Source organism: Dreissena polymorpha, chromosome 6 (assembly GCF_020536995.1).
Source record: "Dreissena polymorpha isolate Duluth1 chromosome 6, UMN_Dpol_1.0, whole genome shotgun sequence".
NCBI lineage: Eukaryota > Metazoa > Mollusca > Bivalvia > Myida > Dreissenidae > Dreissena > Dreissena polymorpha.
This window is the reverse complement of record NC_068360.1, coordinates 73,452,252-73,477,797: the sequence shown is the minus strand read 5'-3', so window position 1 is coordinate 73,477,797 and position 25,546 is coordinate 73,452,252. Positions and strand designations below refer to the sequence as shown.

General features: G+C 34.3%; 2 protein-coding genes across 4 annotated transcripts in view; both read left to right on the top strand.

The window, feature by feature from the left end:
* The window catches only part of LOC127836561 (uncharacterized), a 274,313-nt gene extending 250,628 nt beyond the window's left edge, over positions 1 to 23,685 (top strand). Inside the window, exons 1-2 of one of the 2 annotated variants that reach the window (XM_052363218.1) lie at positions 21,271 to 21,416; positions 22,240 to 23,685. In XM_052363218.1, the coding sequence (XP_052219178.1) occupies positions 22,247 to 23,197 (951 nt within the window). In that variant the 5' untranslated portion in view covers positions 21,271 to 21,416; positions 22,240 to 22,246 and the 3' untranslated portion in view covers positions 23,198 to 23,685. Of the gene's footprint in view, positions 1 to 21,270; positions 21,417 to 22,239 lie in introns of those variants that run through there. The other variant, XM_052363217.1, reaches the window with a different exon arrangement.
* The window catches only part of LOC127836555 (tyrosine-protein kinase Fer-like), a 292,136-nt gene that overhangs the window by 214,757 nt on the left and 51,833 nt on the right, over positions 1 to 25,546 (top strand). The gene's annotated exons all lie outside the window — the stretch shown is intronic.

Genomic DNA, 25,546 nt, shown 5'->3' with positions numbered 1-25,546 from the left:
TGCCAGCTGTATGACCTCGAGCTGCTTTCAAGTGGCATTGTTGACACATCTAGTTCGCAAATACAAGCATAAGAACAGATACCTAATTTGATGTTATGCGATATGTCTAATATAACGCTACACGTCAAAGCTGGTAGTAGTGAGTTGTTTGAAATGTTTCGTGATACGAATACACGTTCACTGTGGCTTGGTACGTCTGCTGCTGCTTTACACGCATCAAAGATTCTACCAACTCTCTGCAAGTTAGAAAAACTTAATATGTGGGGATCTTTTATGGATCGTTTTGATCTCCAGCTGTCAGTTTCATTGAAAATATTAAGTTTTGAAAAAGGCTGTTGTTCCACTGAATGGTTGTGTAGCCTGATGATAGCGTGTTCTTCATAAGGACATCCTATAGAGTGCTATCTGCATGAGTTAGAACTGCAACCAAGAGAAACCGTAAACACATCTAGTTCGCCAATACATGCATCAGAGATGATATCATACTTGCCGTCATACGACATGTCCAATATTTATATATTCGTCAAAACGGGTAGTAGTGAGTTGTTTGAGATGTTTCGAGATACAAGCATACGTTTCCTATTCCTTGGCACGCCTGCTGCTGTTTCACACGCATCAAATATTCTTCCAACTCAGAGACAGTTGGAAGGGTTGTTTTTTCATAATGGAATCAGTATGGAGCGATTTGATTTTACAGTATCGCCATCTGTACAATTGTTTTGTTTGACAGCGGACACATGTTCATCGGCATTGCTATGTTGTTTGATAATAAAAACGTTTAATATAAAATTGAATCGAAATGTGCGTTTCTTCTTGCGTGGATGTGTTGTATTAGCATATGAAGAACCAAACCAATGTTATTCTGAATTATCTGTATTGCGATGTGCTAATTTATCTCAGGTGAAATTCGAGGTAATGAAGAACAGTCTTGGGTTGTACAAAACATTACTAGCACTCCCAATCACAAGTCTGAATATGACAAAAATTGATCACGTGGATTGTTTGTCTCGAACATTGCCCCTTCTCACTCATTTGGAACAGCTGCGGATTTGTTTAAATGATAATGTAGAAATTAACCTACCAGGTTCTATTAAATATGTGTATATGATTTTTATCACCGTCTTATTTACGACAAGTCGTGCATAACCTGTGTACTATTGGACGTAGCATCAAATGCACTTTTTTGTTCCGGTTTGATGCGGAGGAAGGTAATTTTGCAGACATAAAACACGAATTGGATGATTTTCACACAATAGAGGTTCAAACGTTTGATGTTGTTGATAAGCGATTTGCTGCTAAAAATGCATGTGATGTTTCTCTTTCTGCAACTGCTGATGACACTGACGACGACGACGATATGCATTTATTACGAAGGGAATCCATGGGAACGCTATTGCAAAATTCGACTGAGTGTTAATACTAAGCAGAAATAAAATTAAAACATGCAAGTATGAAATTTACACTGGAATATGTTCTCTTTTTAATTGATAAGATTGGATGATGACATCGATACAGCCATAGGTTTTCACATGTTCGAAATTAAAAGTTGTTTTTTATTATATCATTTAATTTATTCAATCCAGTTTTTAGATTTATTTGTTTTCGTTGAAAGGCTTAATTTCGGTGTGAATTGCTACATGATGTATGCTAAATGTGCCGCTAATTTGTGTGCCCAGGTGCATTATATGGCAAATTTATGTAAATATCATTACAACATGTGTATTCACATCATGCGTCTTTATTCGTGTTCTTTTATTGCATGTTTATACATGCGTTTGTCTGAAAGCACTTTCATTCACTGTTATATATTCAGGTGGTGCTTACTTCGGTTAACTGTTGCTAGTTCTTAAAACAGTAAAATAAAAATAAATATGTTTGTATGATAACTAAAACGTTACGTGGGAATTGGAATTGTATTTACTTTGTACATAATTGTTTTAATTTGCTTTTGATTTTTTTTTAATAATAACATTTTCAATTGGAAGGTATTTATGTTTTGTTTCTTTTATATCAAGTAGCCTTTTGTTGCAATGATTGTTTTCTTTCCAATATACTATCTCAACGCAGGGTAGGTCTGGTTTTAAGCAAAGCTGGTATTTAACCCAGATGCCATATACACCATTTCTGATGACCGATTCAAATATAATTGTTATTAATAAATTTTTTAGATTCGAATTGTTTTAATATTGCGACTGTAATCCATTTATTAAATGACCATTGTGTTATAATGTGCGGTGATTTAATTTTATTTGATAAACTTTACTAACTTATAACCATTCCTTTTCTGGAAAGATTGTACTTGTGTATGCATTATCTAAAGTTAACCCTCATTGTGACGTTGCAATACGAAGGATTTGGTAAATACAAAAACCATCGCGAAAATAACTGGCAGTCCAATTCTATTTTATTTCTGATGAATTTGAATTTAAATTCTTGGATGCTTAAGTTTGTTTTTATCCATTTTGTTTATTTTAATAACGTCTGAACTTAGTGTGAGGATCCAAACGCGTGTAAAGCTGTGTATTCACTGTATGCTCTACATTGACTGATCCAATGGATTGACCCCAGCTTTAATCATCTTTATGTTAAGTCGTGTTGTATATATTGTACTGTGTATTTAAGACAAATTGTAGCCTAAGTAAATAATATACTAGCAGCTTATAAAAAATAATTTCCCTTCACAATATTGATGGAAATTGTGTTTGTGCATACGGGTGTACTGAATATTTAGATGTTGTACCGGTATGTGAGGTGCATTACCTTACTGTCGTGCTTAAACTACAATATAATTAGAACCACCGCTTGTATATGCGATTCTATAATCATACTTTTGTATTAATGTATCGATAAAATATATTGATCAATTTTTGTTTATATTACTACTACATATGTATGTGTCTCAGTGTGTATGTTGTTGATGGTAATCAATTAGATTTGAAAGGAATGATGAATCCAGGCAGCCCGGTGAATTAAACATTCAAATATACGGTTTATATAAATGAATATGTAGAACATCGTGTTACTATAATGTATTGTAAGCTTTATTTCATAAGTAATATAAGAATGTTAATTGTTAAATGATTATATACATGGTATCATAACTTTGAACAAGGATGTATTTGTTAGCATACACATATACATGTTCGTTGGGCTTTTATTAATCTACATCAAAACTTACACTGCATCTATGTACTGATGTTGGTTTTGACAATGAGTGATAAGTATTTGTATTATTGTTATTGTATATTTATTTAGAATATCACATTTATATAGGTTTATAAAAGACAGACTAGAACGTACAGAAGGTTTTTTCTGTATATTTTCATCTTACTTTTACACAACTTCGGTCGCGATTTGATCTTTTTTTAAAGTTTGAACAAATGTTAATACAAATTCACCTATTTTTTTACGTAGATGATTTATTTTAAAGAGATAACTTTTGACACTCCATTCGTTAATATATAAAATTGTGTATACACAATGCAAAGCGGTAACAAATTTTGGTCGGTAATGTAATGTTCGACATCAAGTTTTGAAAGCATCGTTGGTCGGTAATGTAATGTTCGACATCAAGTTTTGAAAGCATCGTTGGTCGGTAATGTAATGTTCGACATCAAGTTTTGAAAGCTTCGTTGGTCGGTAATGTAATGTTCGACATCAAGTTTTGAAAGCATCGTTGGTCGGTAATGTAATGTTCGACATCAGGTTTTGAAATCATCGTTGGTCGGTAATGTAATGTTCGACATCAAGTTTTGAAAGCATCGTTTGTGCAACGTTTTAATTATAACGTGTTTAATTACAAAAATTAAACAATCTACATGTTAATTGTTTAATTGTGTTAGTCATGCTTTTGCACATTATTAAAGTGTAAGTTTCCAAATAAATAACGAACAACGCTCTTTTAATTAGTAGAAAGCACATTGAAGTTATTGATAAAATAGATCAATTTACATTAATTGCAACGGGTCGAAAATAAATATGGTATATTTGCATAGTATTTAATACTTGTTTGTTCTATGTTGCCTGTTATTGTTTTCATTAAATAACACATCCAATGTTCTGCTGTTTGTTTAAGATCCACTTTTATTTCAGTGGTTCTTTATCGTATATAGCAATTTTGCAAATCATAACCATATAGTTATCCCGAAAAGCAACTGTATGTTTATTGAAAGATAGTATTAACCACTATTTAGAACAAAGCTATGTTTAGGACCACTTTTTAATCATGTTGTACGAACGATGCAATTATAATACGTGTATTAACTGTTAAAATATCATGCATTTTACAGTGTTTATATTACCAGTAAAATGTTAAGATTAAGAACGTTTATACCCATGTTAAACAGTTAAATTATTGTTATTTTGATTACGCAGATCTTAAGGGTATCTGCACTGTTACCATAGTCATACATCTATTGAAAGGATTATAAGTTACATAATCAATGGCTTACATGTTTTTACAGTTTGTTAGAATTGGATTTTAAGCAGCACAATTCACCAATTTTTGTATTGAGGATAAACACGAAACATGACAATGTGTAAAGTAAAATATATTGAATAAAAAAAGATAAATTAAATGTGTTTAAGACGATAAATTGCTTAGCATTTTCAATTGACCATATAAAAATGCGACAGAGGAAATTTGGCAATTAAAAGGTATCACATTGAAAGCATCAGTCAGCCCTCATGCTAAATTTAAAGAACGACAGCTATGGGCTGGTAAAATGTTATTAAAATGTTATTAATGCTACTCAAAGTAATATTTTATGTTCTCAGGCTTCTGGGCTTTTGTTATCTGTTTCAAGAAAGCAGAATGATTCAGGTTAGTGGTTTTAACGCCATCAATTACCACATTCTGTATTGTTTTTTTTTACAGCATCTGACAACAAAGCTTAGGGAATTATTCTAAGATTAAATCTAATAATTACTCTCTCGTTGGTAATTCTACTTAATTACTTCAACTGATTTCATGATATAACACGCGTTTGCCTTATATTTTTTTAAATTCTAATTTAGAGGTAATAATTTATTATATATTTCGGAGTAACTATTCAAATTGGTAGATAATTTACAGTTCAATAAAAATAATAACGATTTAGTATATCTCGTATTTTGTAACTTATGGACTTAACGACTTAAAATAAGGCAAGACTATCTCATGATTATAAGTTTTTCATAGTTTTGATTGTAATGTCTCTCCTCTTTAATTCTCTTCTTTTATGGACATTCCCGTAGTGTCTTGTTATTGGGATAACGTGTTCTGATTATGAGAGATAGTAATTGGGATTTAGTATCCGTTATTAATGAGACAGTGGCATATTGTAATAATACAATCTTTGTCACTAAGGAATGTGTATTATTTATGCTGCCGTATAATAGAAATGAGCATTGTATGTGTATTTAGCAGTTTTGCTCATGAAAAGAGGCTATATTGGCATACATATTTATCAAACATGCGACATTAAGTGTTTGAGCGCTTAATAATTTCGTCCTTTTTCACATATTATACGTATACATATAAGTAAGTAAAGGTCACATTTTACTAGTAATGTAAACAATTAACACCAAAAGGAAGGTCCTGTCATTATTGCATGCATTCAAATTTATTTCTTAATACAAGCATTCTGGATTAAGTTGTGTTATCATAAATATTTAATGAATGTATATATACACGTATTGTTTACATTTCATGTCGAGCGTGTTTTTTTCATTTGCTCAGCTTTAAAAAAGTACACATTTTAGACTGGAAAATAGGAATGAACAAGAACGAAAGCAGAGTAAAGTAGTTGAATAGACACACTTCACCACAAAATAGATAAACACTGATTTTCATAAAGAAATATTTTTTAACATCATCTGCAATGATATTAAGCATTTGCTATGCGTACAATATTTCATTTTGTAATATTGTTCCTTTGAAAGTTTAAAAACACACTTTCTGTTAATTAGTTTAAACCTATTTATTTTAGCTCGATTGCGTCGAAAGCCTTAGGCTTATATAAACGCTCTCGAGTCCGTTTCCTGGGCCTAGAACCAGTACTTGGTGTCTTTGGGGGAATCCCCACGGTGGGGATCGAACCCGTGACCTCCCGATCGCAAGGCGGACACCATATCCATTACACCATGGCGACCTTTCTGTTAATTGCATTTTTAAGAAAATATTTACAAATATTTTTTACTCATAATAAATTTTATGGTTACAACATTTCAACACCCATATACGATTTGTCTTTGGAAGGCATAACATATGTGTTTTTATTTGTTTTTAAACATAAATAAACATTTTTCTGACAGTGGTTGTTGTTTTCGCTGAAATAAATTTGTTCTAGGACAAAAAGTCTTATTATTCCACATGCACATTCATCCTTATCGACATCATCATCATCAGCAGCAGAAGTAGTAGCAGCAACATCCTCCTCATCCTCATCATCCTCATCATCCCCATCATCATCCTCCTCATCCTCATCATCCTCCTACTCCTCCTCCTCCGCCTCCTCATCATCATCATCATCATCATTATCATCATCATCATCATCATCATCATCATCATCATCATCATCATCATCATCATCATCATCATCATCATCATCATCATCATCATCATCATCATCATCATCATCATCATCATTATCATCATCATTATCATCATATTGATCATCATCATCATCTTCATCATCATCATCTTCTTCTTCATCATCATCATCGTCATCATAATAATCATCATCATCATCATCATCATCATCATCGTCAACGTCAACGTCAGCGTCGTCGTCGTCGTTAGCATCATCATAACTGTTGTCTTCTACATGTCTTCTTTCTCTTCCTTTTGTTCATCATAGTCATGAATTTCATATTTCACAATATAATGACGTATCAATCTCTGACAGGACGGGGAAGCCCCTGGGGCTCACCATGGCTGTGAGCTACACGGTTATATTGTCTCCCCCGAGGAAAGTTTCTAGGAGCTGTAGGGAGCCTTCTGATCCCAGATCGGAGGCTGTCAGTTCACGATCTACAGATACGATAGTACTTTTAAGTTCCCCGTGTATTCTTATATATACTACAATGTACCCCGGGTATCGATAATACGCTTAAAGGCATCCAGCCATACTGCGGGGTACTTTTCAGTATATTTTCCGTACTACGGGTTCTTTGTAAAATACGTAAGAGCTGATACTTTATGTAGTACCGATGCAAACAACGACTTATCGAGCACACGTAAAGATATATATTTAACATATCGCGAGAGGGAATTTGAGAATAGTTTAGGACATTCTTAGAAGGCATATATTTAAAATGTGACAGCAAGATTTCTACGAACAATATGTTTACATACATGAACATGTGTGATGTATGTAGCGCATCTATATACCAACATGGGTATTGGAATTTGATACCCGAATTGAGCGGGATGAAAATGACGGAAACAATTTGTACCGTGAAAACATACTCGCGCAAGTAAGCAAAACGCGATTAATTTAAGAACAATCTAGGTTAGAGAAAAGCTTACAGTAATTAGGCACATTTAATTTTAAAGCATCAAGGCAAAAAAATCTTTTCTAAATACGCATTTCTTATATAGACCTGAAACATAATCTCTTTATACCTTTCCCATACGATGTCAAGTCGGTTTATTTTTATCCTTAAACAAACCTCAAACAGCTTGAGCATGTCCGTTCGTCCGATGAATACTGTGCCCCTCTTTCCAGAGGGCACGTTAATGTTGCAAGCATTGAGGCCAGCCTTACAAACATATAAAAGTGCAACTATTCAGAAGTAAAATGTATACATGTCTGGCTGACATGTCGTAATCATCAGCATAATAGAAAGCCTCGTCAAAGCATTGGCTTCCCAATTTTCATCATGATCAGCAGCAGCAGTAACATATTTATCACATTAATACTCATCATCACAATAATCATCATCATCATCAGCAGCTGCATTTTTACAAAATCGTCAACTTCAACACATTAAATCGATTTCACGTTTTTTTTAGATTCATTACCATTACCATTTTCATCGCATTCATGTTAATCAGCGAACGCTTATAATGAAAATTATCATCATCGATGTTATCATTTGCATTATCAATTAACCCCCAATCAAATCTCCAATCTATCTGTATTAAATAAGTCGCTTTTTGGGAAAAAATAGCTAAATTCATATGCGTAGATTTTCGTCGTAGATTAGCCTGTGCAGTCCGCATAAGCTAATCAATGACGACTTTTTCCGCTTAAATAGAAGTTTGTTTAAACGAGATCTCTTCTTAATAAGAATACAAATTAGGCGAAAAGTGTCTTCCTTAATTAGCCTGTGTGGATTGTGTAGGATAATCTGGGGCAAATTTACTTTGAAGCATTTAAGCCCAGTTTTCACAGAACGCGGATCGAATGCATAACAAATAGCCATGTTCAGCATCTCAGAAAAGGTTCCTGTATGTCTCAATCTCAGCTCCCTAGATGGTTAGATTCCCGTCCGTTTCTGCTGCGAGCACCACGCTCCGGTATCGAACTGCGAAAAAGCTGAAATGAAAATGACGAATTGAGAAATGGAACGATTACAACAATATAAGATAATTAGGTTTCCGTTGCCGGTACGTTTTTCATTCTAATTATAATGGGATCTAAAATGTAAGTGCGATATATATTTTTGTTTATTTCCTGGCAATTCATTTGACACAATTGTTAATAGTTTGATTATTTGGTTAAAATTGTCCCATAGGTCATTTCGTCTTCCAATGTTCGTGTGAGTTTCATGCAAATATCGAATCATTGTCAGGGTAAATTCTTTATTTTTCTTACTAAACTGGATTTAGGGACGGAATAGAGCAAATGAAAAGCACATGTATAGCACAGTGAAAATAAATAAAAACTATTCCGATTTATATACTTGCTATCGAATTAAACAATTACAACAATAGTTGGTTTAACACGCCTCGCGTTTGCGACATACACCAGACTCAAAAAGACGACCAGAACCTTCAACAACTCCATTGTCAATTCCTTTCTAAATGGCGTCGCCAAAAATTATCCTATAATATTTTGATAAATGTTTTGACAAGCGGTTTGACCAGTTTCCATGCATTTTCCAAAGTTGGTTACAAGGATCGAGAGGAAAAAAAATTCTCATACTGTGATTTAATATTTAAACTGGAAACAATAATTTTGAGAATATCCCCGAACAGAGTCTTAACACCGGACGTTTTAAATCGACTTTCGTATATTCGAATTTCGAACAAAATGGCGATGATAGTTTTCGTGCTGTCGACTTTGCTGCTTCCAGCGACCGTTCTGTTGGCTTCGTATGAGTGAGTTACATTTATATTAGAATGACACGTATTATTGTATTGTGTGCGTATAACGCTTTTGATATCTGTGGTGCAATACAACTTAATTGGTCTCGAAATTTTGCTGAGGAAAAAAGAGCAAGAATACATTCGATGAGAAGTTATGAACTTTAGATGGATGGATGGATGGAAGGATGGATGGATGGCTGGATGGATGGATGGATGGGAGGGTGGGTGGGTGCTTGGGTGGGTGGATGGATGGATGGATGGATGGATGGATGGATGGATGGATGGATGGATGGATGGATGGATGGATGGGAGGATGGATGGATGGATGGATGGATGGATTGGAGGATGGATGGATGGATGGATGGATGGATGGATGGATGGATGGATGGATGGATGGAATGGATGGATGGATGGATGGATGGATGGATGGATGGATGGATGGCAACTGGATGGATGGATGGGCTGGATGGGAATGGATGGATGGATGGATGGATGGGATGGATGGATGGATGGATGGATGGATGGATGGATGGATGGATGGATGGATGGATGGATGGAGGCTTGGATGGATGGATGGATGGATGGAGGATGGATGAGATGGATGGAGGATGGCATGGATGGATGGATAGAATGGATAGATAGATAGTAGATAGATAGATAGTATAGAATATTTAATAGCTAGATAGATAGATAGTAAGACTAGATAGATAGATAGATAGATAGATAGATAGATAGATAGATAGATAGATAGATCGATAAGATAGATAGCTAGATAGATAGATGAAGATAAGATAGATAGATCGCTCGCTCGCTCGCTAGATAGCTAGATCGCTAGCTCGCTCCTCGCTCGCTCGCTAGCTCGCTCGATAGATAGCTCGATAGATAGATAGATAGATAGATAGATAGATAGATAGATAGATTGTTCTTGTCCTTGATTGTTGGTGGCACGACATAGAGAGGCACTAGTAATAAATTAATACTAAATACTATGTTAATCATAATAAATACATGAAATATAATACTGAGATTCAGATCAATGGACACAAACGTATCAATTATGATCGTCATACTACATATAAATTTGGATGGATTAAAAAAATTAAGGTTACTACAACAAACAAAAATTTAAAAGTCACATTAAGTATGAATGTATTATTAATCCGAAATGATAAGACATTGGGAAAGAAAAATGTAAACATTTAACAGCATAGCATAGCAACTTAAAATTGATTAAAATAATGTTGTTTGATTGCAGATTTAAAACTGGACAATAATGTCATCTGGGTTATAAAAGATGGTAGTTTATTTCACAATGTGCACCCCAAGTAACTGAAGGACCTCTTCCCATTTCCTTTAACCTTTGGTACAGAGAAAGCACCTTTATTACTTAATCTGGTATTATGGGAATGGACAGAATTCTGGGGAATAAACTGGTTTGACAAGTAATCAGGAGATAGACCATTTTTTATCTTCAAAACATGGGAGAGCATTATTTGCTCTACACGTTTGTCAAATGGCAACCATTGCAAAGAGGTATATTTCAGGCTAATATGAGTTCTGGAATCAAGATTGAGCACAAAACGGATAAATTTATTTAGGGTTACCTGAAGTCTATTCTTCCAAAACTGTGTAAGACCATTGTACCATATAGAACAACCATAGTCAAAATGACACTGGATTAAGGATATCACAAGAAGTTTCTTGGTATGCTGGGTTCAATACTTGCTTTTACGATATAAAAACTGTAACCTAGAGTTAGATTTCTTTACAACAGACTGAGCCATATTGACAAATGATAAATTCTGGTCAATATTGGCCCCAAGGTACTTGACTGCAGTTGTAGGTTCTATAACTGTGTCATTACATATTGTATTTAACCTGGGATTTGACCTTAGCTTATGTTTGGTACCAAAGAAAATTGATTCAGTTTAACCAAGGTGAAGAGATAACTTGTTGTCAAGTAACCATTGGCTCACTTCATTAAGGTTCTGAGAAAGGGCTTGCTCTATTTGACACTTGTTGAAACTAAGATGAAAGAATCATCTGCATACAGTAAAAGTGTATTCTTTGCTGCTGACGACATATCATTGACGTAGATCAAGAAAAGGAGAGGTCCGAGAATACAACCTTGAGGCACCCCGCATGTAATGTTGGCCATAGTAGATTTAGTAACTGATGCATCAACAAGTTGTTGTCTATCAGATAAGTAGGATGAAAACCAATTCAGAATGTCATCCCCTAGACCCAGGGCTTTAAGTTTCATGAGAAGGATAGAGTGATCAACAGTGTCAAAAGCTTTTTGTAGATCTAACAGAATCATACCCACTAGATTACCTTTGTCCATTTCTAGACGGTTGAAATCTGTCAAGTGAATTAAGTAAGTGTCCGTGGAAAACCCATATCTAAAACCTGATTGGAATTTATAGAGTAGTAACATTGTTTGTTGTATTAAATTTATTTAAGTTAATATATTATGTTTGCATTGGTTATGTGCCGATTTTTACAAACGTTTTTAAACAATGAGACTCGATTTTGTTCTCGTTCAGAATTGCCTTAATCGTTTGAAGAAAGAAGGCTGTTAAATATTACAATGACGAAATAGACAACAGCCTAAATGCAGGAATTTCTATGTGGAGGAAAGCAAAATAAGATCAACCCCTTTCATAGCAGACAAAACTACAAATAATGTTGGTTTTCTCTTTTTTGGGTGTTTAGGGTGGTTTCTCAATTCGTTTTTCTGGGTGGGTGGGGATGGTGTTGGCAGCTTGGAATATTCAGTGAGTCATCAAATTTACACATTTTGGAAGACTGCTCTGTAAGGCGGTTTTGTGAAATGGTTTTAAATTGCTCATTGTTTTCAGCCCGCTGTTCATTGACCAGCCGAGCATCATGATTAAGGCCGAGCAGAATGGAGCAATCGGACTGAACGTGAGTGGCAATCTTGTATTCATGCGCAACATATATTTCTCTTAAGTATTTCTATCCGTTCCGTACGTCCCTTAAAAAAGAAATTAAACAGTTCAAGCGAGGAACTTTAGAATACATCAAAGCAAAGTGTTCTCTTGTTTCAAGTGGCACATATTTGTAGTGCCATTTCTTATAAGGGGCGTTCTCTCCGGCTAGACTTTATTTTTGTATAAAGGAGACTTCCTATCAACGAAACAATCGATACAAGCGGACAGTGTCGTCCATGGTTAGCCTGCTCGGAGAACAATGTCTAATCTGGAACAACACTTTCCACAAATCAATAAAGCCTCGTTTTACCAGAGCGATTCTTAAATGTTAGTGGAAACAAACATGTGTTTACTTTGGTGTTATCAAGCCACTTATTGTCATTTTTTTCTAGTCCGACCTGAATTGAAACGTGACGCTGGCAGCCGGGTACGGTTGCTCAATCTATCTGGACGAAGGGCAAATCCTCTTCATCATTCAGGTACATATGCTTTCGGTTTTGAATTGTTTATAGATTATTGTCATAAAATCTGTTAAATTGTATCATTTATTTTATTTATCTGTATGGGGATTTTTCATTAATTTATGCACACAGTCATCTCCTATACAGTGATCCAACCATCCACCTATACAGTCATCCCCCTACCTGTTATTCAAGTATTTCGATATTGAAAAACTTATGTTAACTTAGTAGTCGTAAATTGCTCCAACATTCTGGACACAAAATTAGTTACGGTTTCTAGTTATTTGCATATTAAATTAAATCAGAACACTAACTTTCCGAGAAATTTTGATCATCAATTATACATAAAAAAGCTCGCCCTATTTTCTTTTTCTAAGCCTCACCGGATAAACTTTCTCCATCTCGGCACCAACCATGTATTCTCTATGTACAATGGCTTATGGCGTCTCTAAATAACAATTTACCAGAGCCGAAACATCTAAATTTGAAACAACCAACTAATGGAATTCATATCGCAAATATGTAGCAAAAATTAGATGGTGGTCAATATTTTAAGCCAAAGCTAAGTTCGATATAAACGTCCGACTTGAGTCTGACTTTCAAGGTACGGTAACGATTTGAATGGCACAAAAGCAAATGTGCTTTGAGTGCTTTGATATCGTTGCAGATTGATTTCGGGAACGAGCGGAAGGTTCACGCTGTTGCCACGCAAGGCTACTCGGACACGTTCAATCTGGTCACCTACAAACTCTCATGCAGCGTCGACGGCAACGCGTTCACTGACGCGGCGTCAACGGTAACGTCAATACAAACCACGAAACGAAGCCATTGACCAATTTCAACAAAGAAAATAATTGAATATTAAATATATAAATAACGTTTGGAAAAGCCAACGACATTTCTCAATTATGTCAATCATTTACAAGTATTGATATTGATATACGCAATCGTTCATATTATATTAAAATATGCGTTCAATAAGTAAAACGTTCATTTGAAACATTTGTAAAAAAAGTCTTAGAACAGATTTTCGCTCAAATATTTAGTTCATACGAAAGTAGGTGTACGTATGTAAAACTCCATCCCTTTAATGCATCAACTTACAGAGACTCTAAGCTGAATTTTGAACCATTTGAACACACAATTAGTTCATCGTTAGGAGCATAACCTTAAGGAAATATATGATGAATAGATGATACAATGACTAATGTTAACAGCCGCTTTGCAACATATTTTACATGATATTTAAATGTCAAATGAGTTTAATGTACACGCTCTCATGACCGCACACAATATCTAACTAACCACTATTCTTCATGCAGAATTTTACCGGAAGTAGAGCGAGCTTCAAGGCGATTACGAAGCAAGTTCTCCCGTCTTCAGTTATCTGTCGCTACGTTCGCATCCTTCCGCTGACGTGGACGAATTCACATTCGGGCTTCCGCGTCGAGGTGTATGCTTGTGACTTTTCTTTAAAAATGGGACTAAATGTTTCAGAAAAGGGACTACTTTCTCTAGAAAATGAACTGAAAATCTGGTTAGAAAATGCGCACACTATGTTTTTTATGCGAACATTTGGACTGTCTTCAAAATATTGCAGACGTTTACGTCATATATTCTTTATATTTGTATAACTAGCCCTAACGTAACATACAAAACGAAACTTGTATGTACATATACAACTAAAAATATATTAATACACCAACTTTTTATTTTTCGTATATACAACTAAAAATATATGAAAACAACAACTTTTTTTTTCGTTTATAAAAACGCCTTAATAAAATGTATGTTCTTTTATGTAAGTGAATGTACTTACTTATTTTCTAAGAGTATCAGTATTATTTCAGTATTATTATTGATACTTTATCTACTTAATTAAACGGAAACATGACCTTCTTAACCAACACGTTGTCGTTCCAAACCAAGAATATTTTGCTCACCGTTTCATAAGCACCCTGTATTTCGGATTAACTCGCTTTCGTTACGTTTGCACACGTCACTCTTTCTGAATGCTCGGTTTGTATATAAATAAACAAGGATTAACAAAGAGCGTCGAAGGGTAAAGTGTACACTCATCTTAAATATTTGATCCAGCTCATCGAAAACCAGGTTTAATGCATAAGCGACGTGTCGTCCCATATCAGCGTATGCAGTCCGCACAGGCAACTCATGGACAACAGTTTCTGCCTACATTGGATGCAAGCTAATAAGAAAACAAAAATATACCATTTAAGCGGTACGTGTCGTGCTAAATGAGTCTTTGCTTATTACCACAATTAAGGTTATTAGCGATTTTCAACGCCATGGTTTTAAATGCCTTTCCGTGCCATACTCTAAAGAAAATAACACTTATGGTTACAACAATAGCTGGTTAAACAATAATCAATTCCAAAATATGTGTTTTCTTATAATTTTTCAAACATAAGTTAAGCACAAATAAAATAATGCACAAGTATCAGGATAAACGTTGAACTTTTGCTATAAATGTAACCCGCACATGGTCAAAACAATTAAAAGGAAACAATTTTTTTCCCTCCACTTTTATGTTATGTATATTGTATTATATTATATTTTTGTTGATTGACATATTAACATATTTGCATTAGACCACACATGGACAATAATTCTAAATGGTATATATGTCCAAGATAAATACACCCTCGTAACGTTGTCATTAACGATATTATATATACATATCAAAATACAAATTATGCGTAGCCATGCACACACATACGTTTTTGGTATTTTACCATTTATTAAACAAAGTTTGAAGGTAAAAGTGCACACGAAACATGCACTGCCCTCGTTATGTATCATATATAAAAACGGCAATCTACTATTATTGCACATATATAAATATGTTGTTGCATGAAAAATATTCACCACAACTTTAGTGTCATTAAATATATAAAACAAGAACATATATTTAGAACATATTTAACCACATGCATACGGTAACATCACATATGTAATAAATGCAGTTATATAAATCGAATCAGCGTATGGAAAAGCTTGTTGGTCAGCCAAGTACATTGACAAAGTATCAATATGTTCTGTGTGTATAAAGCATTTTATTTTAATTGGAATCACTGCGATATATATGCTGTATTATGTAGCTTCTAATTCACGAGAAACATGATTAATAGCGCTTAATTGACAACCATAACTATACACGGCGAATGACTGCATTTCATTTTGATGTATTACAAACATCGGTTTGATGCCCATAACAAACAATATATCCCGGTCGCTTCGCTTGTCATTGTTAAAATGTTTAAAGACGACTATCGAACAGACAACTGTGTATTTCTTAATGTTTCTGTTGATTTGTATGAAATACGTTCAAAAAGTCTGATTGGCCAGCGGCAGCCGATTTCTCGAATAGTAGTTTGCAAGCTAACAAACGCTACTGAAATTAAAGAAACAGCCAATAGAATAGTCGATTATGTTCCCGAAAGCTTATTATTTTTCAAAATAAACTTGCTATGCTCGTCTAGTACACATGCTGGTTTGGAATTAAGAATCAATTAGATAAAGCATGGTAGCATGTACATATTAACACTTTATCATCCAGATCGATAATTGTATACGCATTAATGAACAAAATAGTATATCGATTAAAAATAATTAATTGTATTAATGCTTAAGCATATCGCATTAAAAAATGATAAAAATGTTTGACGTCCGTTAAACAGCACACATTCAACAAATCTAGACATTAAACAACATATTTACAGCAGTCATTTTGTAGCAGGTTTACTTCCTGTCAGCGAGAAAACTACGCATAAATGCCGTCTATCCTTTTATGTCATCAGACAAATTTTATTCATTCAGACATTCTTGAGAAGCGTTATGCTATAGCAATATATGAAGCACATAAAAAGGTTTAGTTTAGTTTAAACCTATTTATTTTAGCTCGATTGCATAGAAAGTAATTCCTACTTATTTGAAATGCTCTCGAGTCCGTTTCCTGGGCCTAGAACCAGTACTTGGTGTCTATATGGGAGATCGAAAGAACGCTCCCACAGCGGGGATCGAACCCGTGACCTCCCGGTCGCTAGGCGGACACCATATCCATTACACCACGGCGACCTTGAACATAAAAAGGTAAGGAGATATTATCTGGCATCGTTTAGAAGCACACATTGTACGAAATTGAATATACAATTAAATGACGTATACACTAATGGGAGTCTTCATGTTTTTTCCCTCAATATAGTTTCCATTCGTATTTTGTGTTGTTTTATTGATATTGACTTTGTCCTGGACGTATTTTTTTAACATACGATTTGCCTACACATAAGGTAAATTTATGTCGTGTACATTAGTAATTTCTATTAAATTAAAACTAAATTAAATGATAAAGTTACATATACAAACATTATGTTTAAAAGCATTGCTATCATCAAATTCGGAACGATCAAGTTTGTAAAACTTCTTGAAAACCTTAAATTTAAACGTCACTTGCATATTTTTTAAATTGAAACTCATTGTAAAAACACCCCAATGAGGCTCAAATGAAATCGTCTTGTCCGGTTTAGCCGATTTTTTGTAAATAATCATTGAATAAATCATTGTGTTCTTCTACTAAACGAGCCATGAAACTCCCAGCTGTAAAAGCAATGGTTTCCCTTGAAAAGAAGCAATAGTAAACTAGTATACACAGAGAATAAACATCATTAGCCATAACGCCAGTTTTATGACAGTCTAACGAGTTATAATAATAGTGTTCCATGGTTAATGAAAGGCAAAATATGATACACATAATGCTATATTGATGCGACACATCAAGCAACAACAGAGTGGGTGTGATCTTTGGTAAGGTTAAGTGAAAACTGTATGAGCAGAGGCAATATTAAACAAATTATTCCAGTTGGGTCGTCTGTCTCGTTCACAAATGTAAATGACAATTACATTTTCTATGACGATGATGTAAACAATACCTTACGGTATTCATTGCCAACCAACATGTAAATAAAACTGATTGTAAAATATGGTGATTTGTTATGCATCTTATACCATAATTATTCAGCTATTTACAATTCACAAATCTTGATTGTTTCTTATTTGAACATTCTTACAAACGTTTATTGCAAAATATGTTTTTGGTTTGCTTTCTCAATATAAATTATGTTAACTTATTTCATCGTGGTCATGTTGAAACATTTATTGTAGGGGGAAAACGTGGTTGAAGGTATTGTTTTAACAAACTCTTGTTACTTATAACAAAAAGTTGCACACGCTTTAGAAAAACACTAAACATTGTATGTTTTTCGATCAGATTACCCAATGAGAATAATAACAAACATAAGAAAATATGCACTTGTTACACAAGAAAACCATACCTACTTGTGATGTAGAGCGTCGTGGAAGAGTGATTTAATAAATAACACAATATTAAATTTCTTATAAAAACCTGATGTGTATGGTGAAAATAGTAAAATTTATTTTGTTAAATTAGAATTGAGACTGAGTGTACGTTTTAGCATCATAACTGAATATATTAAAAAAATCAATGAAAATTTGTCAACTGAAATCAGTTTATCAAAATCGAATGAAAACATACATATTGTAGCAAGTCTACTTCGTTAGAAAAAATCGGAAATTGCCGTCTATCCCTTTACCTCCAGTGTCATACAAAGGATTATAAATTTCAGACAATCTTGCATAAAGCTATGTTCTAAACTAATATGGAACACAGTGAGTTGCAAACAGATGTTATCTCAAAATCATGTCGCGTATTTACACACTTTAATATGAAATTAATAGCTGTGTACGTTTTATGAGTCGCCATGCTATGTTAGTCATTTATTCCATTCAAATTATTTGTATTATGATTATAAATAAATGTCTTAGTGTTTTTATCAAATGCTGCTGCAAGGTTAAAGTTTTGGGACAGACACACACAAACAGACACATACAATGACAGACACATACAACGGCAGACAGAAAGGCCAAAAACAATATACCCCCGATCATTCGATCCGGGGGCATAAACAAATGTTTTCATAAAAATCAAGAAGGCAAAGTAACATTCCTGACTAAAAAACGAAAAACTTCTACAAATTCTTTACTTTTTGCTTTGATAATTATGAAAATATTTGAATTACTTATATCTGGATTTTTTTAACGTACACTAGATCTATTACATATGCGATGGTCTTGCCAAAATTATCAACCATACATTTGAAATTGATTTCTTACTCACAACTGGAGCATTATGCTGTGACATCGATTTTGGTTCGAAAATAGTACTTTAATGTAAATGAACTTGTTTGTATAAGTTATGTTGAAATTCATTAAATGATACAAATAGGTGGTATCAGTAGAGAAACCTTATTAAAAACATTTTCAAGTATTTTTAGCAACGGACCAATTGGCAAACTGTATGATTAAGTACAGCTGACAGTCTGTGAATGATTTAACGACACTTAAAGGGCCTTTAAACTTAGATTAAGTACTGATACAACAACAACAAAAACACGAATATATATCATATTTGTTATGAAACAAATGCGCACATGCCCACCATAGTCTTAATAGGACTATGCCATAATATTTCCGTTTGTCAAAGTTCGACTATATTATTAAGAACGGTCGAAGGCCGATTCGTCACTTGACACATAAACCCGCGCTTTTGAACAATCTTTATCAATGAAACGCTTGATATCATTTCAGATTTGAACACACCTTTTGGTATCTTCTTAGCCCAAATTATTATGTCAACATTTTAAAAAAGGAAGTAAAGAAATGTATCTTTCATATTGCTATATATTTCACCAAAGATAAAACATACCATTGCAAAACTTAAATGCATATGACACAAAACACGAACTTTATTCATCAATCTTAATTGATTTCAATAGCAGTTAGGTCATAATTCATATAATTTAAGGACGTTCTTCTTTGTAAATTGATTTAAAGCATTGAACACTAGCAATACATAGTATAATTCAAAAGCATTTATAAGTTAATGGATCTTATCCAAGTTTGCAGTTTAAAATAAAACACACATAATGTTTTGTGACCTGTACTAGTGCGTAATATACTCAGTCTTGTCAATTAGTTTCATTTTACTCTCATACTTTGGGCTCATGTTATCTGGGTTTATAAATAGTTTCTTTATTTATATCGGTTAATCATGTACCGTGTGCGTAGTTTGCCTTATCACGGTGGGTGAATGCATATCATTTTACATTTTCCGAAAGTCGTCTATAGTTTTTTATAACATCATTCATCATCACGTGGCTCTATAGTTTGTTTCTATACCGTCGTTTATATTTAGCTGTGAGATAGGGCTTCAACATTTTCTGAAAAGAGAACACGAACAAACCGCCTGAAAACTATATAATCGGATTTCTCGACTTTTAAGGTTGTTTTGATAAAGAGGAGGCCAAACAAACAGACGTGATGTTTATTTTTTATTTCGCCCGTATGGTTCATTTTGAATCGCACCCGAATTTCATTTCCATACATTTTGTTAAAACTACATATATTGTACGACATATACATTGTTCAACGGTTTGTATTAAAAGGGAGGCTTTCGTACAAATTTCAACAAGTATGCATAAACTATTTTGGTCTGTTGTATGCGCTTTGCGCTCCCCTCTTGTAAGATGGAACCTGGTATTAAACTATTTTGATCTCGCTCGGTAGCTTCTATGATTAGGGGCAAAATCCTGATGAACAACTGATCAATTTATTCTAGCCTCAGTTGGGAATTATCCAAACAATTGACATTTCACCTGAGCTGTTAGATATAGATATGCTTCGCTGATGTAATGCTTGTCAATAGTCTTGTCATACCGGACTTTGTTTGTAGTGCAGAGCTTAATCAAGCTGACGATGTGACAAGCCATTTTCAAATCGTAGAGAACAACTTGGCGGGCGAAAAATTGAATTCATGAATACTTTACTATTTTAGCTTCATTCTTATTTCTTAAGCATAGATTTATTTTTATTTATGCACTGATCGAGTCGACTGTCTTTCCGAGCACGTATTACCAATATGAAGAAGATTTGAAAAAATAAACTTGAATAATAAATAATAACATAAATATAATAAGAAGGTTACAGATATGTATGATACAATAAGTTAGTAATCACTGTGTGTTATATGGTTGATATCAGATGTACGACATTTCGCGTTTATAATATTCCAAACTTATAATACAATTTATCCCCGTTTTCCCAAGATGCGTCTGAATTACACTTCTGGTGGTCTATTAAAACAATCGGTCCGGCTGTAGGCATGATACATGTACAGTTACTGATCAATGTTTACCAAATTGCAGTGTCTCTACACAAAACGAAAGTTATTGTTAAGAGGCGGTAGTTGTCTTCAGACCTAATTATATTAAAATATAATTATCCCCGAGTTTTCAAACATGACAATTAAACAAATCAAAGATCTAAAAAGTTGTATGGACTAATACTACCACTACCACTACCACCAATATCGCCAACATCATTATTGTCAGAAGAGCCATCGTCAAATATAACAAGCGTTATCATATTAACTTTTGAACCGTTTATTTACTTTTGTCGTTGCAAACAAAGACCTATAGAATACATGTATTATATAGGTCTTTGTTGCAAATTACCTGAGTTTAACACGTAGATATCGATATCTTTGTGTTTACTGCCTTTGGAACGCTCGATATAAGCTGTTTCATTTTATTTGGATCTACAACGTGTAAGCCGGTATGTATTTAAGTTTATTTAACTGTAATGCGTTAATTAAAATTTCAGTAATGTTGTTTAAACACGGATTTGAACTAATCTGAAAAACTAAACATGTACCAACGGCGGGGTATATAACGCCGCATACAGTTAGGCTCGTCCACGAATAAACTTAAGCAAACACGCGCCTGCTGCTCTTTTCAGCTCATGTACGGGACTTCGTGACCGCGTTTTTAGAAATAAACGCACACCTTCTGTACGCGTTCCGATTGGTTGATTGTCTGTTGATATGGAAAAAAGTCTCTATATTTGCCAGTGTGTATTTACGCTCTTTAGCCCGTATATCACCCAATTAGTGCAAAAGGTACCAAGTTGCTTATAATTTCAATTTTACATAGTACCTTTTTGCACCAGGGGGACGATATCTTCTTTAGAACCACTTTCATTTTCATTGTATTTATTTTTTTAATGAAAAATTAAATGTATGCAAAATGAACAATCAAATTGAAATCAGTATAAATTATAAAATTGCCATGTTAACCTAAATATAGCTTCAGTCAGAAGGGGTTACCTTACATATACATACATGTTTGTTTGTAACAAATATTTAATGCCAATTGATGTCCCAGTTCTGTCCCGCTTAAGCAGCTTAATTAGCTGCGCATAGAAGTATATGGTTAAGCATCCAATCGATTGTACGGCGATTTTTCAATTTTGATTGCGTAGTTTTTTTTGTTTTTTTTTAAACTATATTAAGGTTGTGTTTTGTTCGCGTTTTTGTTTTAAAGAATTATTGTTTTCATATTTAGGTTTAATTTGATTTTTTGTTTGATTATCGTTTCAGGTTTTTAATGTATGACACGAAAATGACGACATCATTTCCTATCATAGACATGTCAAAGGCTTACACAGAGCGCAAGAAGCTCGCAAAGAAAGTAGTCCTTGGTCTCGAAAACGGAGGATTTCTATTTATAGACAACGTCGCGAATTTAGATTATGATAAGCTTTTACGCGCATGCAAATGGTTTTTCGATAAGCCGATCGAATTCAAGCGAACAGTGATGCGAAAATTGTGGAACCCCGAAAATTCGAACATTTACCGAGGGTATTTTCCAGTCACAGAGGAAGAACCTTGCCGGAAGGAAGGTTTTAAATTCGCGCGCGATATCAAAGATGTTGACGTAACAGCTGCTGAATATAACAGGTTCTACGAGAAGTCTCCTTGGCCAAAGGAAGATGGGGAATTCCCTTTTAAGGAATTCCTTCAAGAAACTTATGAGATTCTACACAACACAGCTTTAGAGATTCTAAAGCTAGTCGCCATCGGTTTGGATATAGAGGAAAACATCTTCGAAGACATGTTTTCGGACAAACCATGTTCTACATTAAGGATCATGCATTACCCGCCTTGGGAAGGGAAACCGCCGAAAAACGCGATTGTCGAAGATGGAAAAGTCGTCGTATTTCCGGAACACATCGACAAAAACTTCATGACGCTTCTCACTAGATTCGACTATGGCGGAATGGAGTTTAAGACCATAGATGGTTCGTGGGCGGAAGTGGATCCAAGACCCAAAAGTCTCGTCATGAACATCGGAGACATCTTCTCCAGAATGATGGATGGAAGGCTAAACGCGAGGACACACCGGGTAATCGACATCGGCACCGACCGTTACGCCGTTCCGTTCTTTTTTACGCCTCGTTACGACGCTGACATCGGGGTCAACTTCATGGAGCCGGAACACCGGGTGGAGCAATACGGACCCTGGGTCCTCGACGTCATTAAAAACCGGGAAAAGTAATTTGAGTACCTTGTGCTACCGGATATTGAGTCGACATCATATGGTGTCGTTTTTGTTTTTTGTACTAGACGATATTGTACGGCGATTGAGTAACTATGATCGAGGCAAAACGTTATTTTGAAATATAAATGTAGTGTACGGACGGAGCTGCATTACATCTCTATTTGGTGTCATATTTGTTAAGGATTAACGACGGAATGCATGCATGCATTGATGTCACATTAATACGGCTTAGTTTCTGTATATTTCAAAGATATAAAATATTGCGTTAAAACAATAATAATGACGATAACACTGACTATAATGACATAATTGACGACAATGATATCTCTGATGATTGTGATTGATAATTGACGACGATGTGAAGATATGATGATTAATTAAACATATGATGCCACAGCCTGTTTGTTTTATTCTAAAAGAATATGTAGTGTTCAGTAATATGTATGAATAAATTGTAGCATAACGTTACAAATATGTGAAGACAACATATGCATCATATGCAAACAAGAGCGCAAACACGCATAACAATGCCGACCGCCTGTGTATTAGTGTGACATGGTATACGCGCGTCTGATTTTACTTCACGACCCAAACTTTAAATATTAAAACTAAAGTGAGTTGCTTATTTGTGTTAAGTGTGTACACTTCTTGTAGCATACTTTGAACGAAATAAAAAGTTATTATCGAGCCCGCGATAACGATTTTATCGCGCGATATTGCATTTATATCTCGTTCTAGCGTTCGCTCGCTGTCAACACAGACAGACAGACAGACAAACAGTTTATTCAGACTTTTACTTCATCGTCATAATACCTAAATATACAAACTGTGTCACGAATATAGGTATAGCAACATAACATTATAAAACATAAAATAGTAAATTAATAATACAAATAGAAATAATCGATTGCAAAAACAACTGGTTCTCCTTACGGTGGCACTTTACTCCCTGTACGTCGTTAAACCAAACGTGCGGCAGCAAAACAAATTGCGAACGAAAATGAAATCTGTACTCAGGAGGTAGGTTCATAAAGTGAATAAATATACGAGGCTTAATTATGTGTCTATGATCGAGCGTTGTCGAGTACTAAATTTTGTTTGGGAAATAGAACATTGAACAAGTATTTTTATTGCATTACTATAAGATATTTTCAAGTACTATGTTGTTTATGTATTGTTTCTTGTTTTAAGCTACAAACTAACGTGTGATATTGCATTGATTGTCAAAATGAAGAGAGAAAAAGCATTTCGAATTTCGACTTGAATCATTCATGCGCATCGCGTTATTTGATGTAGACTGAACGAGTTTCGTATTTCAATTTTAGCGATTATTTCGACGCATAATCAATGAATCCAAAACGAGGCTCGGGATGAGCATTTTTCCTAGTGTTCAGTATGGTGTGCATAAACATTGCGGAACTTTGTGTTTATTATTTATATATAAGTTCATAATTTACGTCTTGATCAACAAAATAAACTAATACATAAAGCATTATGATAAGCGTCATTAGATAACTAGTAAGGTGTCGCTAATACGATACAATGCAAAGTATGCAAGTGTTCTTTGATTAAAACTGTCAGTCGATGTTATCCTTTACAACCGTGTTTAGTAAATAATTACATCACAATCCTTAAAGAGCACATGATCACTTTTTTATGGGAATGTAGATAGTTGTGCCCTTCCTTTAAGATTACGCTTAGCAATCAAGAAAGAAACACATTATATTTATTTAAAGTAATCCATGGGTCACAGACTTGACTATAATAATACAAAACAATTGGTTTCTAGTAAAGCATACTGTAAGTATAGCTAAAAGGTAATACAAATTTCAATTTCAGAACAGGGATATATACTATTACTCTGAATGGAAAATCATGTGATTCAGTGTATGCGCGTTTGAATATTAAATCTAGATCTCTGGTCTGACGAACACAAACGCCATACTATATTTTAAGATGATTCGAAATTGTTTTTGTTGTATGTTTGGGCGTTGGAGCATCAATTTCAATCAAAATCAAACTTGTGTTGTGTTCCGATTTTCTTTATAATTTACTGATCTTTGGTCCATATAAATGGAGAGTTAGTTTCACGCCTTTCAATAGTCTTAGGTAACACACACATGATTCATATCGCTTATGGTTTACAGATCAATATATGCAATCAAGATTTGTTACCATAATTAGTTACGGATTTGTACCAAATTTTAGCAAAATATATGGTAAGGATCAACTACACAGCAACACCGTTATTCCCTATTGGGCCGAAACGAAACAATTATTAGTATAATCTATCATTCTAATGTTTTCCTGTATAACAATAGGTAAGAACACATTATGTAAAGCATT